This window comes from Cheilinus undulatus, linkage group 6, assembly GCF_018320785.1.
Source record: "Cheilinus undulatus linkage group 6, ASM1832078v1, whole genome shotgun sequence".
In the NCBI taxonomy this organism is placed as follows: Eukaryota; Metazoa; Chordata; class Actinopteri; order Labriformes; family Labridae; genus Cheilinus; species Cheilinus undulatus.
In genome coordinates, this window is record NC_054870.1 from 12,996,642 (window position 1) to 13,014,928 (window position 18,287).

At 37.8% G+C, this 18,287-nt stretch overlaps 1 protein-coding gene across 2 annotated transcripts in view; it reads right to left on the reverse strand.

The window, feature by feature from the left end:
* Positions 1-18,287, reverse strand: part of arfgef3 (ARFGEF family member 3) — a 96,696-nt gene that overhangs the window by 22,929 nt on the left and 55,480 nt on the right. For both annotated transcript variants that reach the window (XM_041789831.1, XM_041789829.1), the window contains exons 19-31: positions 16,719-16,934; positions 15,058-15,168; positions 12,623-12,773; positions 11,657-11,962; positions 8,533-8,666; positions 7,614-7,759; positions 6,447-6,626; positions 6,190-6,331; positions 5,942-6,064; positions 4,052-4,155; positions 2,408-2,552; positions 2,180-2,308; positions 698-874 (exon numbers count right to left, since the gene is read on the reverse strand). In XM_041789831.1, coding sequence (XP_041645765.1) covers positions 698-874; positions 2,180-2,308; positions 2,408-2,552; positions 4,052-4,155; positions 5,942-6,064; positions 6,190-6,331; positions 6,447-6,626; positions 7,614-7,759; positions 8,533-8,666; positions 11,657-11,962; positions 12,623-12,773; positions 15,058-15,168; positions 16,719-16,934 — 2,064 coding nt within the window. The remainder of the gene's footprint in view (positions 1-697; positions 875-2,179; positions 2,309-2,407; positions 2,553-4,051; positions 4,156-5,941; positions 6,065-6,189; positions 6,332-6,446; positions 6,627-7,613; positions 7,760-8,532; positions 8,667-11,656; positions 11,963-12,622; positions 12,774-15,057; positions 15,169-16,718; positions 16,935-18,287) is intronic.

Here is an 18,287-nt window from a genome sequence, read left to right on the forward strand (position 1 = left end):
CACAAATAAATTAAAAAACTCTAGTTTGTTTGGTATTTCTTAAATTAAACACCATACTGGTACTAATTTATGTCAACCAAAAATACAAGTAAATGGTAGTATTTAAAATGTTAATAGATAATAATATCAATAAAAATACATTTTTTAGTAAAAAGCACTTTCAAAGGGCTGTACATAAAGTTAAAATAATGAAAATAAACACTTGATAATAAAAATGTTTAAAAATCTAAAAATTATTAATATCCTCATGTTATAAAAGAGGAAAAAATACCTCCTGTTTTGTGAAAATAGGTGACAGTGGTAGCAGGAACTGAAGGTTTAACCCAGTGATTTAAAATGATTGTGGGTTCAAAACATTTTGACCCACTAATATTGTAGGTCAATAAATTTAGAAGTACGGCTTAGTAATGCAGACATAACATGGTCTGCATTCAGTGTTTGTCCCTTCAAAGTAGTTGACACTGAGGCAGTTTGTTTGCCATTTTCAAAATAAGATCTTTTAGAGCAAAGTGTAATTGAAGCGTAGTATTTTTTAAGTGCAACATTTTGCAGGTTTTTGGGGTTTATCACACACAATTTAGGACTGTAAATCTTGGAGTCGCACATGGAAATAAGAGGAAAACGTGAGAATGTTTGCTTTATTCGATTGATTGTTTTATACAGGCTGTGCACCTGCTCCTGAAACTTTGCGTCTTACCTGAGTGGATGAAACTGTTGATGTGCTCCACCACCAGCTCACAACACAGGCCAATGGCATGTTTGAAATTTGCAGCCGCCACATCCCAATATGAGTGATCGCCATGGCTACGCTGCAGCCACAGTGCCATCACAGGAAGAAGCAACTGAATGACGGAGAAGATGGCGAACCCTGGACCTAAAAGGGGGAGAAGCAGAAGTCTTTCAGTACGTCTTCTTTTAGGACAGTGTTTGGTAACCTCATAGGGTAAGACAGCCCATTCGAATTAGCACCTGATAATTTGGACTAGGCTAGTGTGACTTATTTCGCTATTCTTCCAAGTGATTTATAATACCTTTTCAATTTAACATATTTTGATATTTCCTTAAATTTATAGCTACCTTGGTAGAATTTTATTAAATGTCGTAAAACGAATGTTAGATTCTGTCAGTGTATGAAACTGACTTACAGTGCCTTACTTTCAATATATGAAGCCTTCTAATTCCCAGCTTCAATGAATGTGACAATAAACCTGACATGAGGGGTTGGTTTACAAATGCAGAAAATACTCTTCAAATAATTTCATCTCTCTATTTCTTGCATGGGTACAGATCAATTGATGTTTTATCTTCATAATTATCATTAATATGATAATGCAAAATTTATTTTCATTTGTTTTGGTTGTGGATGGATTTGGTGCAATTACAGTAAACTCAAGCACCACCTGTTCACCACAGCCTACAGTCTTCACTAAACCACCCCTTACACTCATCCTACCCCTCACATAGTTTGTCCATGTATATGTGTTCCTGTAAAGCGTCCTTGGGTTTCTTGAAAGGCGCTATATAAATTCAAGATATTATTATTATTATTATTATTATTATTAACTGGTATAAAGGTCTCTGAGAAGCCCTGTTTAGGCTCTCCTGGCTGGCTCGCCAAATAATGTGGGTGAAGCAAAGTAATACGCTTCTAGGAACTATTAAAATAAAAAGTAATGCATTTTATAGGCATCCATCAAAGCACTCAAAGTCACCTTTTAAGTCAAAGTTAAAAACAGAAATATCAATAACTTAGTGAAAATACATAAGTTAGCAATGAATAAAAACATCCAATAAAACAGTGTAAAAGAAATGATTCAATCAGATTGAATAAGCAAGTTTGAAAGGATGACTTTTGAGACATGATTTGAAAATGTAGAGAGTTGATGTTATGGATGTCTAGTGGGAGTCGGTTCCAGAGGCGGGGAGAAAAGCGGCTAAAGGCTCTAGATCTCACATACACTACTGCATTGGCTGCCTGCTTCAAGTCTCAGTAAAAACAAAACAGTCTGATGTGGATGCCTTTATTTTCTCTGATCTATTCTTTTCTTTAGTCCCCTACTTTTCAAAATACGAAATATACCAAAGTCAGTTTTTTTCTAGGATTTCAAGTAGCCATTTGAACAAAGTCAGAAATGCCTTTATCTTAATTTGGGGAAGAATGTATAATGATAAATGTTACCTGGTACAGTTGTGACCTCTCTTAGCAGAGTGAAGAGCAGGTCAAGAGTTGGAGGTTGGTGTTGGCGGGGACAGTTTGACACAGCTGCAGTAAGCTGTTCCAATAACAAAATCCACACCTGAATCAGACCTGTGATACAGAAAACACAGAGTCACACACAGCTGGGTTTAGAAAGAATAAAGACACAGAAATAAGGAAGAAAAATCATGTTGACCACAAACACTTTACCTGTGTCATCATCAAACTCCTGCAGGACACAGTCCATCCCATCCTCAGTGCCTATCGGGCGTTCCTGGATTCTCATTGGCAGGCTGGCGAGCCGTGCCCCCAAGAACACCGGCTTGGACGGCATCTTGTAAATCTTTGCTAGCAACTGTCAATCAAATATGGTTCCAATCAGTGAAAGGGATAAATGACCTGCAAATTTCCAATAAAAACAGTGGCCCATTTTTTCTAAAGTAATCATATCCGCTTTTGACCTGCATCAAATCCCAAAAGTGGTCTGTTGGAAAAAAAGGACTCTGAAGGCAGAATAAGCAGACTAGGTCATACAATCAAGTTTTAGTTTAAAAAAACATCAACCCATTAGTAGGATGGAAGCTGAGCTAGTATACAATGGATTCAAAAGGATCCTATTGTTGTCCCATCAGAAGGCAGCATTCAAGCTGGATATCAGGAAAAAGAACAAAGCTTTAAAAGAAATATATTCTTTATGTTTAATTGCATAGCATTTATATATAGTCACTTGTTGGAAACTGTTACAGTGTTAAAGATATAGCTGTCAATACTAAAATATACTGTAAGTATTTAATCACACCTGTTATTTATTGAATTCAGGTGCTTCAGTCAGACCCGTAGCCACAGGTATATAAAACCAGGCAACTAGCCATGCAGTCTACATTTACAATAATTTGCAGTACAGAAAGGGGTCGTTCCGAAGACCTCACTGACTTCAAGTGTGGTACTGTGATGGATGCCACCTTTGCCATAAGATAGTTCATGAAATATCCTCCCTGCTGGATATTCCACAGTAAACATAAGTGGAAGAATTTAGGAACAACAGCAACTCAGCCACAGAGCAGAAGACCACATAAAATCCCAGAGTGGGGTCAAAGACTGCTAAGGTCCATGGTGCATAATGGATGCTGGTACCATAGCTGAAAGGTTCTGAACTTCCATCGGCATTGATGTAAGCACAAAAACTCTGTGGTGGGAGCGACACTGGTCAGATGGGTGAGTCTGGGTTTGGAAAATGCCAAGAAAACGTCTGTCTGACTGCATTGTTCCAACTGTGAAGTTTGGTGGAGGAGGGATAATGGTATGGGGCTAACGCAGCTCCATATCAAAGTACATGTACTTGAATACAATGCCATTGCTCTCCCTGTTGGTGTAGGACTAATGGTCAGGTGGTCAAGTACTTTTGTCTATATAGTGTATATCATTATTAATCCTTATTGACTATCATTTTGTGTTTATTCAAATTAAAAAGTTCATTCAACAACATTCCTCATAGGATGCTGGTTGTCTTTCCAGGTCCTCTATTTGATCAAAACTGATCTGGATCAAATAGAGTATGATGTCAGTATGTTTTATCGATTTGCTAAGACACATCAAGTTGAATAGACTATAAGAAAATGACAAAGATGTTTCAGTTGTAGATTCCTGCTGTTTTTTTGTCATGTTTAATAAAAAAAAAAAAAAAAAAAAAACCTTGATCCCCTGGATTTAGTAGACCTGAAACGTGTCTGGATCAGACACTTCTGCGACCAAAACATCCTTGAAAGTGAAGATATGATTTCCAGTCTTGATTATTTTTGATCCAAATCAAATTCTTTAAACAATGAGGACTAGATCCAACAGCAGGACTCCTACCTGTGAACATTTACGAAGGTAGTCGAGAGCAGGGAGGCAGAGATCAGTGGAACTATAACCCGACACATGGATACAGTCTCCTATCTCCTTATAGTCCACCTCTCCTGTGTACACACAGAAAATGATCGTAAATAAATGTTGGTAACACTGTTTTTAGTGAGCACTAATTGCCTATCAACTTCATAGTTGTAAGTGTATCTAATTAGTAATTTATCAAGAATGAAGTATAATCGCCTTGTAGTAAACTGGTATTTTACCAAATAATAACTCGGAAATATGGTAATATTAAGTAAGAATTTTCCTAGTGATAATGTATTTATTATCAAGTTATTCCTTGTAATTCTGTGCCAATTCCTTGGTCATTAGGTGGTTTTTACCCTAACCCTTACCCTAACCCCTAGTCCTAACCTTACCTTAACCTAGGGCCTCCAACATAAAAATAAGGGACGCCCCACACCCCTCGGGTCCACAGCCACCACAGGCCAATAACACGTCTACTATTATTACTCTTTTTCAGCTTTTTTTTTGTGTAGGTCTACTAGCACTTTGAGTGTTTTTTAAAACCACTGATTTCAGGTAATTCTTGAGAAAATTATCATTCTTTTGCCATGTCACACAGCATCTAACAGAAAAAAAAAAAAAAAAAAAAAACTTAAAAAATGGAGGTCAAGGCTTTCTATCAGTTATGTGAAAGTAGCCAGTTATTTGGCCTTTGCTACACCAGACAGACTAGCAGCACATAGAGAATTACTTATGAACACATTCAAATATGCAGTTACACAGCAATTTAATTTTAAAGCCATGCTCTCAATTAAACAACCTGGTTTAAGATTCATATTCTCTTGTTGTTTTGAAAAAATAGTATATGTTTTGTTTGTCATTTTGAAAAATCAAAGTATCAAAAGCAGACAAAGCAACTATTTATTACTTCCTTAAATAAGCTTTAAGTATATTTATTTTTCAGTTTACTTGGGTAGATTTACAGACCAGCAATTTTATTTCTACTTAAGTGAATTTTATTCAAAGACACCACAATTTTACTTGAGTCCATTATTATTTCAGTCTTTCCTCCCCTCTACACCTTAATTTAAAACAGCAATGTTAGCAGAGTTCAGACTAAAATATTTGGCATATGTCCATTTTATGTACTAACATAGATAATAGCTGCATCTTTTGTTTGAATGAAGGGATTAATAGGTAAGTACTTTTAACAGTATTATGAAATTGCTACAATTTTATGAGGGTTACGGCTGGAGGATTGGGGTTAGAACCGGGGTCGGGTAAAATACCACCTAATTACCAGAGAACTGCCACAATATTACCCGGAATTGCTTAATAATGAATACATTATTACTTGTTAAATAATTCCTTAAAATTACCCTGTTATTACTTGTTAAAATGCTAACTTATTACTAGGTAATTACACCTTATTCTTGAGAAACTACTAGATATTTATGCTTATTACAATAAAATTACAAGGTAATTAGGCCTGCTAACATAAAGTACAACACAAATGTTTTTATCAGTGGGAAAAGATGATAAAAATGATTATACAGATTATTTTTGGACCAAATAGCCAAAAATTGTGCCCATTTGGTGTTATATTTTGTCTTTCTGATTCAATTTCAAATATTTGTTTTAAATTTAAATAAGATATTTTTTGAAGATTCTTGGAAACACAGAAAATAGGCACATTTAGAACCACACAAATCAGTCACCCCCCCATCCAGCTGAGCAGAAAATAAGCGACTGTACAATCCTGGCACGCATGCTCTGTGCATCTGTAGTCAATTGCAGAGTTTACTGCCTGATCCCAGGCCAAATAATACTAATAAAGGCTTTAAAAATATTTTTTCTAACCAAAGACACAAATGTATAAATGTAACAAACCTAAGCCTTTGACGAACTTCATGAGACACATGATGTAGTCGGTTGCAGCGTTTGCAAAAACTTGGATGTTATCAGTGTTGATGAAAGCCTCAAAGACATCGAACACTGGAGCCTGGGATTTACCTGGAAAAGGAAAAAGTGGGGATGGGATAGAAGGAAAGTAAAGATGAAAAAGATAAGTAGGGTAAGAAAAAGGTAACTTGGAATAACGATGAGAAAAGAAGACATATTTTGTTTAGATTGTTTACCCATGGAGTATTCTCCCAGTAGATAGTCTTTGGTGTCCGTCTTGCTGCCGTGGACAGTCCTCAGAGCACTGAACAAAGGCCTCCACCCTGACAGGATCTGAGGGGAACACATCTCCACCAGCTCACCTATCGATGTTATCACCTGTAGAAAAACATGCAGAGAAACTTGACAAGCAGACTCCAGAAGTTATATAGTATTCTTTAGACTCATATGAATATGTATTGATGCAGTGACCAGATTATGTAAAATGAGAAACCTGGTCCTGGACGTCTTCGTCACAGAGCTCCAGCTGCATGATGTGTTCAAAAGGCCTGAACAGCGCCTCATTAAAGTGGAAGTGAGGAAGCTCTGCCCAGCTCGTCAGCACCTCCGTCAGAACATCATGGATGAAGGAAACGGCCTTCTGGGAAACGTGGCGCTCTTTGTGACATGCCGCCTGGTAGAAAGGGAAACTTTTACAGCATGTGCAGTGAGTTTTAAGTACATTTATAGCATCATTAGTATCAGACAGTTTAGTCAAGGAGTGTTTTTGATGAAAGTAATACATATTTTGTGATAAAACTCTAACTTTCACAAATATTTGAATTTATATAAATTATATAAACCCTTTTCCACCTTTGAACACAGTCCCTGTGGTCTAAATGAAATGTCTGTGCTATGATTTGGTCAAACTATATTATGGATCAAACATGAGAAGGAATTTTTGGCATTATAAAAACCTACTACAAATACTGTTGCTCTTGTTAAAAGGCTCACTTTTGGTGTATGTCTCATTAAATACAAGTGAGCGTCTTCTCACCCAGCCACTCTCTTTTGTAGACCACACAAGTACAGCTTTGTGCTTCCTTGGCCATGGGTGAGGGGCAGGTGTTGTTATAATTGTATTTTTGATTTCTCAAATAGCACCATTCTGAATTGACCATCAGAGGTCACGTTTCAGACATAGAACAAAGGACTGGGCTGTCTTGCTTCACATTTTGTGGGTCCGTAGATACTCAGGGTACCCAAAAATTCATGCAAAATTACCATAAAAAAAGGTAGGGTTTTCATGGTATGTCCTGTATAACAACCCTTATTTTCTTTACAGTAGTCATTCTAAGTTAATGGAACAAAAGCTCTGCACTTGTGTAGTGATGTAGTGAAATTAACAGTAACAAAGAGGAAGGAATAAGCATAATAAGAAGGATAAACTTTGCTGAACTTACAACTAAAAAAAGATTATTGCAAGAACACAAATAGCCAACAAAAAGATTTTACATGAACTGGACAAGTTCTTCAGTGGAATTTATCTGTCAAAAAAACCAAGTGACTTCACAATATGTTAGACGAGCACATCCCTGATCTTTTCACATCAAAGATTTTGGATGTGGTGGTCCTTTGCAGCAGTTTTCTTTTGCTTTACTACGAGGCTAAGGCTTCCTACCTCCACCAGATGTGGGGCCACCACACTCCAGGCCCTCATCATGTGCAGAAGAGGTCGGTTCTTGTTCCTGACAATTCGCAGCATGGCCTCCCCCAGACGGAAGAGATGGAGAGCGCTGCGGCGGTCCAGTGTGGATTTAGCCTCTCCTGCAAACAAGAGTGAATTTGACCAAAAGCTATCCATGTCTTAAATTCATCTACAAACATTTAATGTGAAAAACTGACTAGAAACTTTATGTTTTTTTCTCATTTTTATTTAGCATTACTTTAAAGAAACAGAGAGATGTTAAAAGTCAGCATCAGTAGACTTTCTTCCCGCTTACATACTAGATGCAAACTGAGGATTACACTGCTGATTTTGTCATTTTTAAACATATATTTTAGTCACTGTCATTACACAGTATCTTGCACTTAACAGCTACCCCAAAATAAAAGTCTGTTCTTTTGGGAGCAAGGCTTAGAAGGAAGTCTCCAGTGGGACTTTACAATGAAATAAAATTAAAAGAGAAATGCACAAAAGAAGGAACAAAACAAAAGCTCTACAATAAATTCAGACGTTAAAAACTCCAAACTATAAATAAAAAGATAAACAAATAGATAATAAATAAAAGATGAAAAAAAGATAAGATATATATCAAACATAAAATCAGTGATAAAAAAAACATCATCTGACTTTAACAATAACAGTCAGGACCATGTGAAGCTATTCCACATATTCAAAATTATCATGCCAAAATAGGTGAGAGAAGGGGTTAAGTTTTAGGTAAACTCAAAACAGAAAAGGCTATATGTACAAACTGGGAATTACTTTAAATTACTCAGTATTTTTGCTGCATGATTCAACATCAACATAAGAACTAAGAAAAAGGGATTGACAGTATTAAGACAACAGAAACAGAATATGTGCTCAGTATATGTACCTGGCATTGCCAGCGAGTAGTCTCCAGTCTCAGTGACTGAGTCAAACAGCTGAGACTGAGATGCTTTCCTGAGCTGCTGCAGGAAGCCAACCAGACCGACCAGATTTAGCTTGGTCGCTGCTTCTTCAAACAACCTGAAACAAACACGAGCACACATACAACAACACAAAAACTATTTAATTACAGCAAACAACTATGTTATCCTCCTAGGCCCGAATCCTTTTGTTTTGTGCACCATTGTAGTTTCTCCTAAGCATTAAGAGTAAGAGTTTCATTAGTTGTACTAAAATCATCTGTCATTAAGTGGATGTTTCAAATGTCTTTAAAGGGGATGATTTTATTGTTATGAAATACATAAAACATGCAGGTTAAGCCAATGTGCAACTTTTTTTTTTAAATTCTGTGCCTTTAATACTGCAGTAAAAAAGTGAGAATAACTTGAAATTAAAACTGAAATCCTAGCTTAATGTTCAAGATAAAAATGAGCATTTATACTTTGCGTATTTTTTAAATTGTCCTTTCTGCTTCCTTTTGTAAACTCACTTTTCATATATAAGACGAATAAAGTTCCAGTGTCATTATTCAGACTTTATATTCACCAACTTTGAAAAATCTGATTATTTGCAGAATTCTGGTAACATTTAGACTTTAACTAATTTTAATAGGGATTCTCAATATTATTGCCCTGATATTGGTATCAGCAGGTATCAGCTTGAAAGAACAATTATTGGTATTTACTTATATTTTTACCGGGGGGCTTTTTCCTGACTTTATGTTGGGGTTGAATTTAATTTGTCATTAAAGTATCGTCTTTTCTGACACTTTGTATCTAATTTGTTTTATGCACCTAGTTAGTGCATAATCAAAACTGTTCCCATGGAATTTACTGATTAAATTTGATGTTGTGCATGTCTTATGTTCTGTAAAGCACTTTGTAATGTCTGTTTTTAAAAGTGCTTTATAAATAAAGGTTTATTTTTATTATATTAAAATATCTGCCAATATTTTCAACCAATATTTTGGCAGCATGACTGTAAATGTTGGCTAAATATACTAACAAGTTTGTGGAGTTTTAGGCTGGACCAACAGACCAACAGTCATGTGTTTTAAGTATGTAGGGTGCTAAGGATTCATCACAGTCCTAGTGTGCCACAACCTGGGGTTGGAGACAGGGGTAGCAGCCAGAGTCGACCCCGACACATGCTGACACACAAGTGTATCACTCAGCAGCCAAGGTCAAGCTTGACTGCATCTGTTTTGTCTGGTGATATGCCTGGGGAACACTAGTGGTTTTTGGGCCCTTGTGACATCCACAGCTCATCAAGGGCTCATTGCAACCGAACTACCTGCCCAGATGGTACCCTAGGTTAGTGATCATCAACTGGGGGCAGGTGGGCCATATCAGGCCTCCAGAGCTCCCCATTCAGCCCCCTAAAGATGATTAAATTCAGAAATTGTGAGGAGGAAGATATGTTGTGGTTTTAAGGGTGTTTTTAAATCTCTAAAGCTATCATATCAACCCTAAAATGATCAAGAATACAACAGTTTTATCAGGAATGACTTAAGGTTTGATCAGTTTCTAACAGAAATCCACCTCTCCACTTTTATAAATAAATATGGTTCATGATAAGCACATACATCTTTGTGTCAACTTTTTACTTCAGGCTCTTGGAGAAAGTGATTTTCCTGCCTGAGAATCAAAACAAAATACCTGTTTCCTCCATTTGTTTTTCACCAATCAGGATGCAGCATATTAGCGTCAAATCTAGTGAAGGACAACAAGGTAGTCCTGAAAATTTAGCTAAAATATTTCATAGCCAATAGGGACTGATCACTGTTAATGCTCAAAAATTACTAACATTTTGAAAGAAAATACTAATACTAATATAATAATGTTATTTGAACCAAAATATCATTTTTAATTAATTTAAAAGTCTGGTCCCCAAAGTGCCCACTAAGACAAATCTTGCCCTTGAATAAATGCAAGTGATGACCCCTGGAATTATTTTGTAAATATTAAAAATAGATGGAAACTGGGGATAAAGATGTGCATGGATGAAGACAACATGGCCACAGTAGGCAGGATACAGAAAAAGGTGTAGCCACCCCTATATGTTGTCATATGAGGATGTGGGGTCATGGAAAGGTAAACAAGCATGTATAAAATGGCTCAACATTCTTAAAGGAATACAGAGGGGTTGCAAATCAGGGAGATAAAGGGATATGAGGTGACCCCACACCTATGTAAATAAAAGGATCAAAGAAAAATACTGATTATATTCAGATTTCAGAGACATGGCCCTGTGAGTGCTGAGTTTTACGAGGCGGAGCTCTGTGGAGGAGAATTTGCAATGTTTTGGCTCTAATTTCAGCTTGTAAATGTGTTCAGTCCATCTGTTCCAGAGGATCAGAGAGAACATTTTTTATTCACTTCTAAAAGCAGCCTAGATAACGAGTTATATAAGAGATGATCCTTAGAATGAACACACACTTAATATTAACTGCCACAGTGTGCGTCTGTGCCTGTGAGTTTGAGTTTGTTGTGCAGATTAGGAGTGTTGGCATGCACACTGAGATCCACACCTTTGCATATGTTGAAGGGAAACACTGTGATGCACACCGCAACTGTTGCCATGCAAATGTGTAGATGAAGGTTTTCATTTCTGTTCTATAACTGGACTGTACCAGGCTGAACCCTATTGATCTTTAACATAGTCTTAACTCACAAATTGCTAAAAGAGGAGTTGACCCCACAGCCTTTTCTCACCTTCACCTTCAAACTTTTACTTCTAGGGTCTAAAACAAAAAAAGCCCTTACAGACATAAGTAAAAGAGCATACACACTTCTGCAGCTCCTTTCTGCTGCTGCCCTCCTGTGGTCAATGTAAGAAGTGCAGTATTCCACACAACAGCTTCTGCTGAGCACCAAATGTCAGTAAAACATTTCAACCTGAGAAAGTATAATGCAAACCCTTAAACATACCCACTAAGTCAAAGGGCTAATTTTCATCTGCAGTCATTTTGTCAGATATCATTTAGCATTTTAGAATTTAACAAGAAAAAATAATTTGCATTCATACAGATACAGCACATTTAAAGACAATAGTGTGATGTCTGCACCCACCTATCGGTCTGTGTTGACAGCGTACACACAGCTTTGGCAGCATTGTTCCCTGTCATCAGACTGCCAGTCTTCAAATCCAGACCTCTGCCTCCTCTGCTGCTCTCCCTCAGCAGCTCCTGGATGGACAGAGGCTGGATGACCGGCTGGCTCAGGCCCAGCTCAGTGGCCTCTGGGCTGGGCTCACAGCTGAGCTCCATCCCCAGATCCACGGCAGCTGCCTGCTGGGTGATGGTGGTAAGGGAGGACGGCTGCGAGGAGCCATCACTGAAGTGGGTGTGCTCCAGTGAGCTGATGTACTCTGTCACTCTGAGGGGTCAAGAGAGAGGAAGAGTGAGAGGCAGGAGCGGGGAGAATGGAGGTGAGAAAATAGAAAAGAAGAAAGAATAAAGAATCCAGTCAATATCAATATTAAATTAAAGGGTATACAGGGTATTAAAAAAATGGGACTGTCTTTAGATTCAGACTTCTTTAAGAGGCGACCATGACTGGCTTCAGAATACTGTATACGTAATGGTGGTACCACCAGTATTATTCTATAATTTGTTCTTATAGGATACCTATAAATCACAAATACTAAATTACAATGTACATTTTATTTTTCTTTATAATTTGCCAGAAAAAGTGTGAAGAATTTGCAATAACTATTTTTTCATTTTTCTGGTACTTGCAGGGATTGTGGACAGGCCAGGATCACATATTTTTGTTAGAAAAGCATTAAAAAGTGTATTTTGCATAATATGTGACCTTTAATGCTGGTCTTTATAATAGTAAATTGTGAATTGACATTATACAAATAAAGATTGACTGACTGATGATTGATTTTTAGGCACACCAAATGCAATCCTTCTGTCTTATTTTTTGTGATAAACTAAATTTTCATCATGTCATTTGGGTATTACACAGACCGGCTTGATGACAATCTTAGAATTTTGCTCTGCACTGCAGTGTTCATCTATGTTTGTGTACCTGAAGACATGTGGCCAGCAGTCGAGGTTGTGACTACCCATCTCAAGTCCCACGTTTAGGATGGCGTCCATACACAACACATGAGCTGTGTGGAGACGAACTCCCTGAGGACGACCGATCTGCTCCAGACGCTGTTCAACACGTTGTTTCACTGCACACAGACACACATGCAGAAACACAAAAACAAAGACAAGCACAGGAGGGATTGTAGTCAGAGAACAAGTTATGGTCAAGGAGTGGCACATACAGCCACCAAACTCTTCTACATGTTACACGCAACAAGCTGTGCTTGTGTTATTTTATGTCACTGACACCAACATCTGTACTTAAATCAACCAACATTAATGTTGTGTTTCTTTAATTAGGCTTTGTGCTACTCAGTGTGAGATTAGTTGTTTTAGAAAACTAGCCTTACTACTTTCTGCCCCCCAAGTCATCCATCTGCTCATCTTTACATTTTCTGCCATCTGATAGATGAGTGCTTACTCTCTTCAAATCTGTCTCCATGTTGTTTAGAGAGATATGCCTCCTAAATCTAAAGACAAACAACATGATTTTCAAACAAAGTCTCAATAAGTCTTAACAAGAAAATCATAGAATTGCCCATGTACAAAGGAAACACAACACCTGGAAGAAAACACTCAAGTTGACAGAAATGCTCCTATGCATAACTTATTTTATCCCACAATTGCTGTGTTTGTCCACGACTGCTGCTGGCTCGACTGGTTCTTCTGGCTCTACTGGGTGATGGTGGTCAGAGAGGAATAATTGATATTGCAAAATCTCAATGGATTAGGACCAGTAATCACCACTGATGACTTCCACCTTTATTACAAATAATGGCAATTACGAAGTAGAATGATCTGTGGTTTTACCATAAGGTAAAGGTAGGCAAATGCCTGGGGTACTTAAATAAGGTTTAACCAGAAAAATTAGGAGATCCCCTAAAAAGCCTAAAAGTCTTTAAATCATGCCAATTATATATCATATTGGTTGTAGTCTGGGGCTTCTAAATTACTAAACCACCCCTGAATAAAACTAAAAAGGGGTTAATTTAAAAATCTTAAGTCAAACATGAATTATCTTATATCATATACTCTTTTCAGTAATGTGTCCCTCTATGCCTCATTGTTTCTTTGTATTTTAGCCCTCACAAGAGACAAACTTGAAGATAAACACGAGGAAGAGACATCAGGACAGAGAACGCAAATTTACCATAGGAGAAATCCATTAGCATCAGTGCAATCGACATCAATCAGCTACTGAGGATGACCTGAACAGCTGATTCAAAGTGCAAACAATCATCAGGGTTTGTTTGATTTTCAGTATCAGCATTTTATTTTATTTTTTTTTTCAAATGCTGAGTTTTAAGGTGGTGTTTAGTTAATGGAGTACTGGTTGGTTATTTGTTTGGATCATTTGTTGTTGTTGCCAGTAGAGGATGGTATTTGGCTATTAAGTTTACAATAGCTACTAACAGGCTAACAGTGCTAATGTAAAGCTAAGTGCTGTTGTTGTTTATGTGTTTAACATAGGCGATGTTGTGACGCTGACTGCATGTATGGAAGGAAAAGCTCACAGCTTTCATTTTGTTTGTTTAAATCACTTACACAAAGGCGATAAGAGAAAGTATCTGCACACTCATTTCCAAGGTCTTGTCATGTATACGTGTCTAACAGGCTGTAATAACAATACTGATACTGTTGGGTTGGTTTCTGCTGTCTCGGTTTTGGGTCATATTGGAAAGAAAAACGTTTCTTCCGTCCCGTTTTAGCGTGGACTTGAAGCTGTATCACAGGGTTTCTGATGTATGGGTTTTGCTTTGATTAAATGCAGAAACACAATGTTAAAGTTGTTCAAATGTCTGGAAATTGTTCTAAATGACCGAAATTCTTGCAGACTAATGGTCATTTTTTCTGGAGACAATGAAGTCTAGGAGAAACTCTGGATGTAATATTTGCCACTCACTGGGCTGTCAAAGGAAGTCAATTTTAGTTTGTGGTTGCAATTCACCATTCCTGTCACCAGATGTTGCAATAGACCAGTTCTGTCCAGCTCATGCTCAGACTCCAAGCTCCGAGTCTCTTCAGGTAACAAAGGCAGTGATGAAAAATTAATCAAGAATCAATCTTTTACATTGATTTTATGTTTTGATTTCTTAAAAAATACTAATAATAGTTGGAATTAAGTCATGTTTGCACATTATTTGAAAGGTTTGAGCTGACGCTACCATCTCAAATCCTGCATTAGGCGTTGAATGTATTTGTGGGTGTTTTTATGTTTAAAATTGCATTGTCTGTATGAGGGCACTCATGATGAAGCTTTTGTTGAGTACAGGTTGGTCACAGATCTCATGGTTCCCAACAGTCATGTGTCATTTAAGGTTGAAGCTTTGGGAACACTGGAAAAAAACAGAGTGGAGTGGAGTTTTGTACCTTGTGTAATGGCGTCTCCAGTCTCGCCCACCTCCCTCTCCTCCTTCTCCTCCTGCACACAGGAGGCTGCAGCCATCTGGGCCAAAGCAGACGCACAGTTGGCAGCAACACCTGATGGACACACACACAGACAAGGACATACAGACAGTGAGTTGACAGACCTGTAGAAACATTTTCATTATTTTCTTATCATTAAAAAAACTTCATATCTGCAGAATTAAAATGCAACCTTTACTCCAAAAAATGAGACATTATGCAGACTTGTGTATGGTAAGTCTGGGGTTTCGTCTCCTTTGGGTGTTTTCAAATTTTATCTGGCCGTAATAACATGCACGTATCCCTCTAAAAAGTGCTCTCACTACACTCCTGAGGTTGCACACCATGTGTTCATTCATATTCATGGGTGCTTCTGTGCGGATAATTTCAATCAGGTTTCATTCCCTGATGCCTGTGCGGCTGTGCCACTAACTATTACTTACTGATACATATGGGTTTTTAAAATGAGAAGATAATAAAAATGTATTTCCCCTGATATTCTTTTAAAAATCTGCTATGAGAGTTGTTTTTTTCTTAATATAAAACTTCGCCTTTCCTGATAACCTCAAGGTGAGGTGCTAAGTGTCCTATTTAGGGCTGTCTCAGAGCATGCAGCCGTGATTTAGAAAAAAGGAGAATATGAGTGATGTGAAATAGGCTACAGTAAGAAAAAAAACAATACAGCAACAAAAATCTTTGACAAATACATTAAAACACCGTGAATGTACACTGAGTAATCATGCAATGATTTTTTAACAACATGGTTTTAACCTTAAATATTCTATTAACCTCAGAATGGCAGCAGACAACCATTAAACCAATTTGTGGACATAAATCCAGCAAAGTAGATTTTTAGCAACAATAGCTATAGCCTATTTTTTGCATCACAAAATAGTGGCAAACACAGAATGTTTCTGGATGAAAAACAAAAAGCTTCAAGTGCCAGATGAAGAGGTGTTAAGCACACCAACACTGGACTCCTGTGCCAGGAGAACGTTACCTTCCTGACTGTATTGTTCCAACTGTGAAGTTTGGTGGAGGAGGGATAATTGTATGGGGCTGTTTTAAGGGTTTGGGCTAGACCCCTTATCTCTAGTGAAGACCAATCTTAATGCTTCAGCATACCAAGACAATGCCATGCTTCCAACTTTGTGGCAACAGTTTGGGGAAGGCCCTTTCTATTCCAACATGACTGTGACCCAATGCACAAAGAAAGGACTACAAAGACATGGTTTGATGAATTTGGTGTGAAAGACCTTTGGATCACAAAAACCAATAGAAAAGTGATGCATTTGTCATATAACCACAATCTATCACACAATAACAGCTCTTAGAGGTTAAGATAGCCAAAGCAAGATAAGAAACGTGGGATCAAAATCATAGTTTCTTTTCTTCATCCCTTGCATTAGATTCAAGTGGCTGTTATCTGCCGAAAAACATATACACACATCTCCGTTATTTCAGACTTGGGTCTGTTGGAGCTCCTGGGCTGCCATTGAGTACATGTTGCAGAATTTGCCCTCTGTGTTAGAAGGGAAGGTGGAGCAAACAATTCCCTGTAGAGATGAGTGATGAACCTCAGTTTTCTTATTAACGCAAACATATGGGGCACATGTTTTACCCACCTAAGGCACAGCTGAGTGCGGCTGCTTTTCGTAGTCCGTCTAAACTCAGACAGATGGTGTCTCTCTCCCTCTGACTCTGCTCTTTGACCCCCTCCGCTCCCAGGATGAAGGCCAGGCCCTTTGAGCTGCCCGCCATGCGGCCTGTCAGTGGAGTGGACAGCACATCGATCAGGTTCTTCCACACACCGGTGAGGATGAACCGGGAGAAAACAGCTCCTAGAAAATAAACGTGGGACAAGAATAAACCGTCAAAGAGGAAGGGAAGCATGACTCAGTTCAAATGGAGAACTTATATTAGATATTTGGGGATCTTCAGTGTGTTATTTAAACAGGAAGCAGTTAGATTTTTCTCTTAAAGTCCCCCAAATTTCTTATAAAAACAGAGTGAATATGCCTTGAAAATCACAGGGGTTGCAGGTCTAGTGCTTACCTATGTTTTTTGTGCTTTAGTGTGTTACATAAATATTGTCTGAAGTAAGCTTATCATTTAAACAGGGGTTATCGACTGGTGGGCCAGGACCCAAAGGTTGATTTCAGTGGGTTGCATATATGTGCATTAGTTGCTGGAAGCCAAAACACAGAATACCAGGACTGATACTGGAATTCTTCTTCAGTTGATGCCAAAACATAACAGGACGCTGCATAACATGATGCAACAAATCAGCCCGTTACGCTGTCTTTAAGCAGCAGATGGTGAAGAGGGTGATGATGCTGACCAGTTAAAAAGGAGCGTTTGTTTTACACATTAGTACACATACTCAAGCAGACTGTAGCTCTCATCATGGGTGAGTCAGAAGCAGTTACCATGGCAAATCTTGCCAATCCGTTGTCCTCCCAGGGAACACAGAAGCAGAGCAGGTGGTCTCTGACTCATTTTTTCCATCTCTCTCTCTCTCTCCGTCTGCCCTTTCTGCTCTTTCCTTCTTTTCTAACCTGTTTTCCCCCCAAGGCTTTTCCTGTTTCTCTCCTTTGGTCTCTTTGGTCCCTGAAGTTTGTCCAATTTACTTTCACACTGAAGTTCTACCAAACCAAGCACCAATCAAACTTTTTAATAGTTTCTTTGTCCTTATTTCCCATACATCATAAAATGTTTAAAAAGCACCATTTAACATGTGTCTTCTCCTTTTAGGTTGATGACCTGCAAGCTGGATATAACTGATATGACATACACTGTGTTCCAAGTTATAATGCATATTCTTGTTCATTTTTTCTTACTCAACATAATTGGCAGTCAACAGGATTTTTCATTCCTCAACAATTACATTGCAATCTGGACTTTATTTCAGAAAATTACCAATGACAATAACGGCATTTTTTGCAAAAAAGAAAAAAAAAAAAAAACTCAAAATGCAGTGTCCCAAATCATTATGCAAAATAGAGTTTCAAAACACTTACTAGTTTCTAAATGATTAAAAACAGAAATCTGTAATGTTTTGCATTAGAAAGTAATTTTTCTCAAATTGAAGCGATTTCAATTAAAAACATTTTTCCAGATCAAGTTGCATAAAAACAAAGGAGTCTTTCTTTGATATCATCCATTGAACTTGTAAGTCCATGTACGGTTTCTGC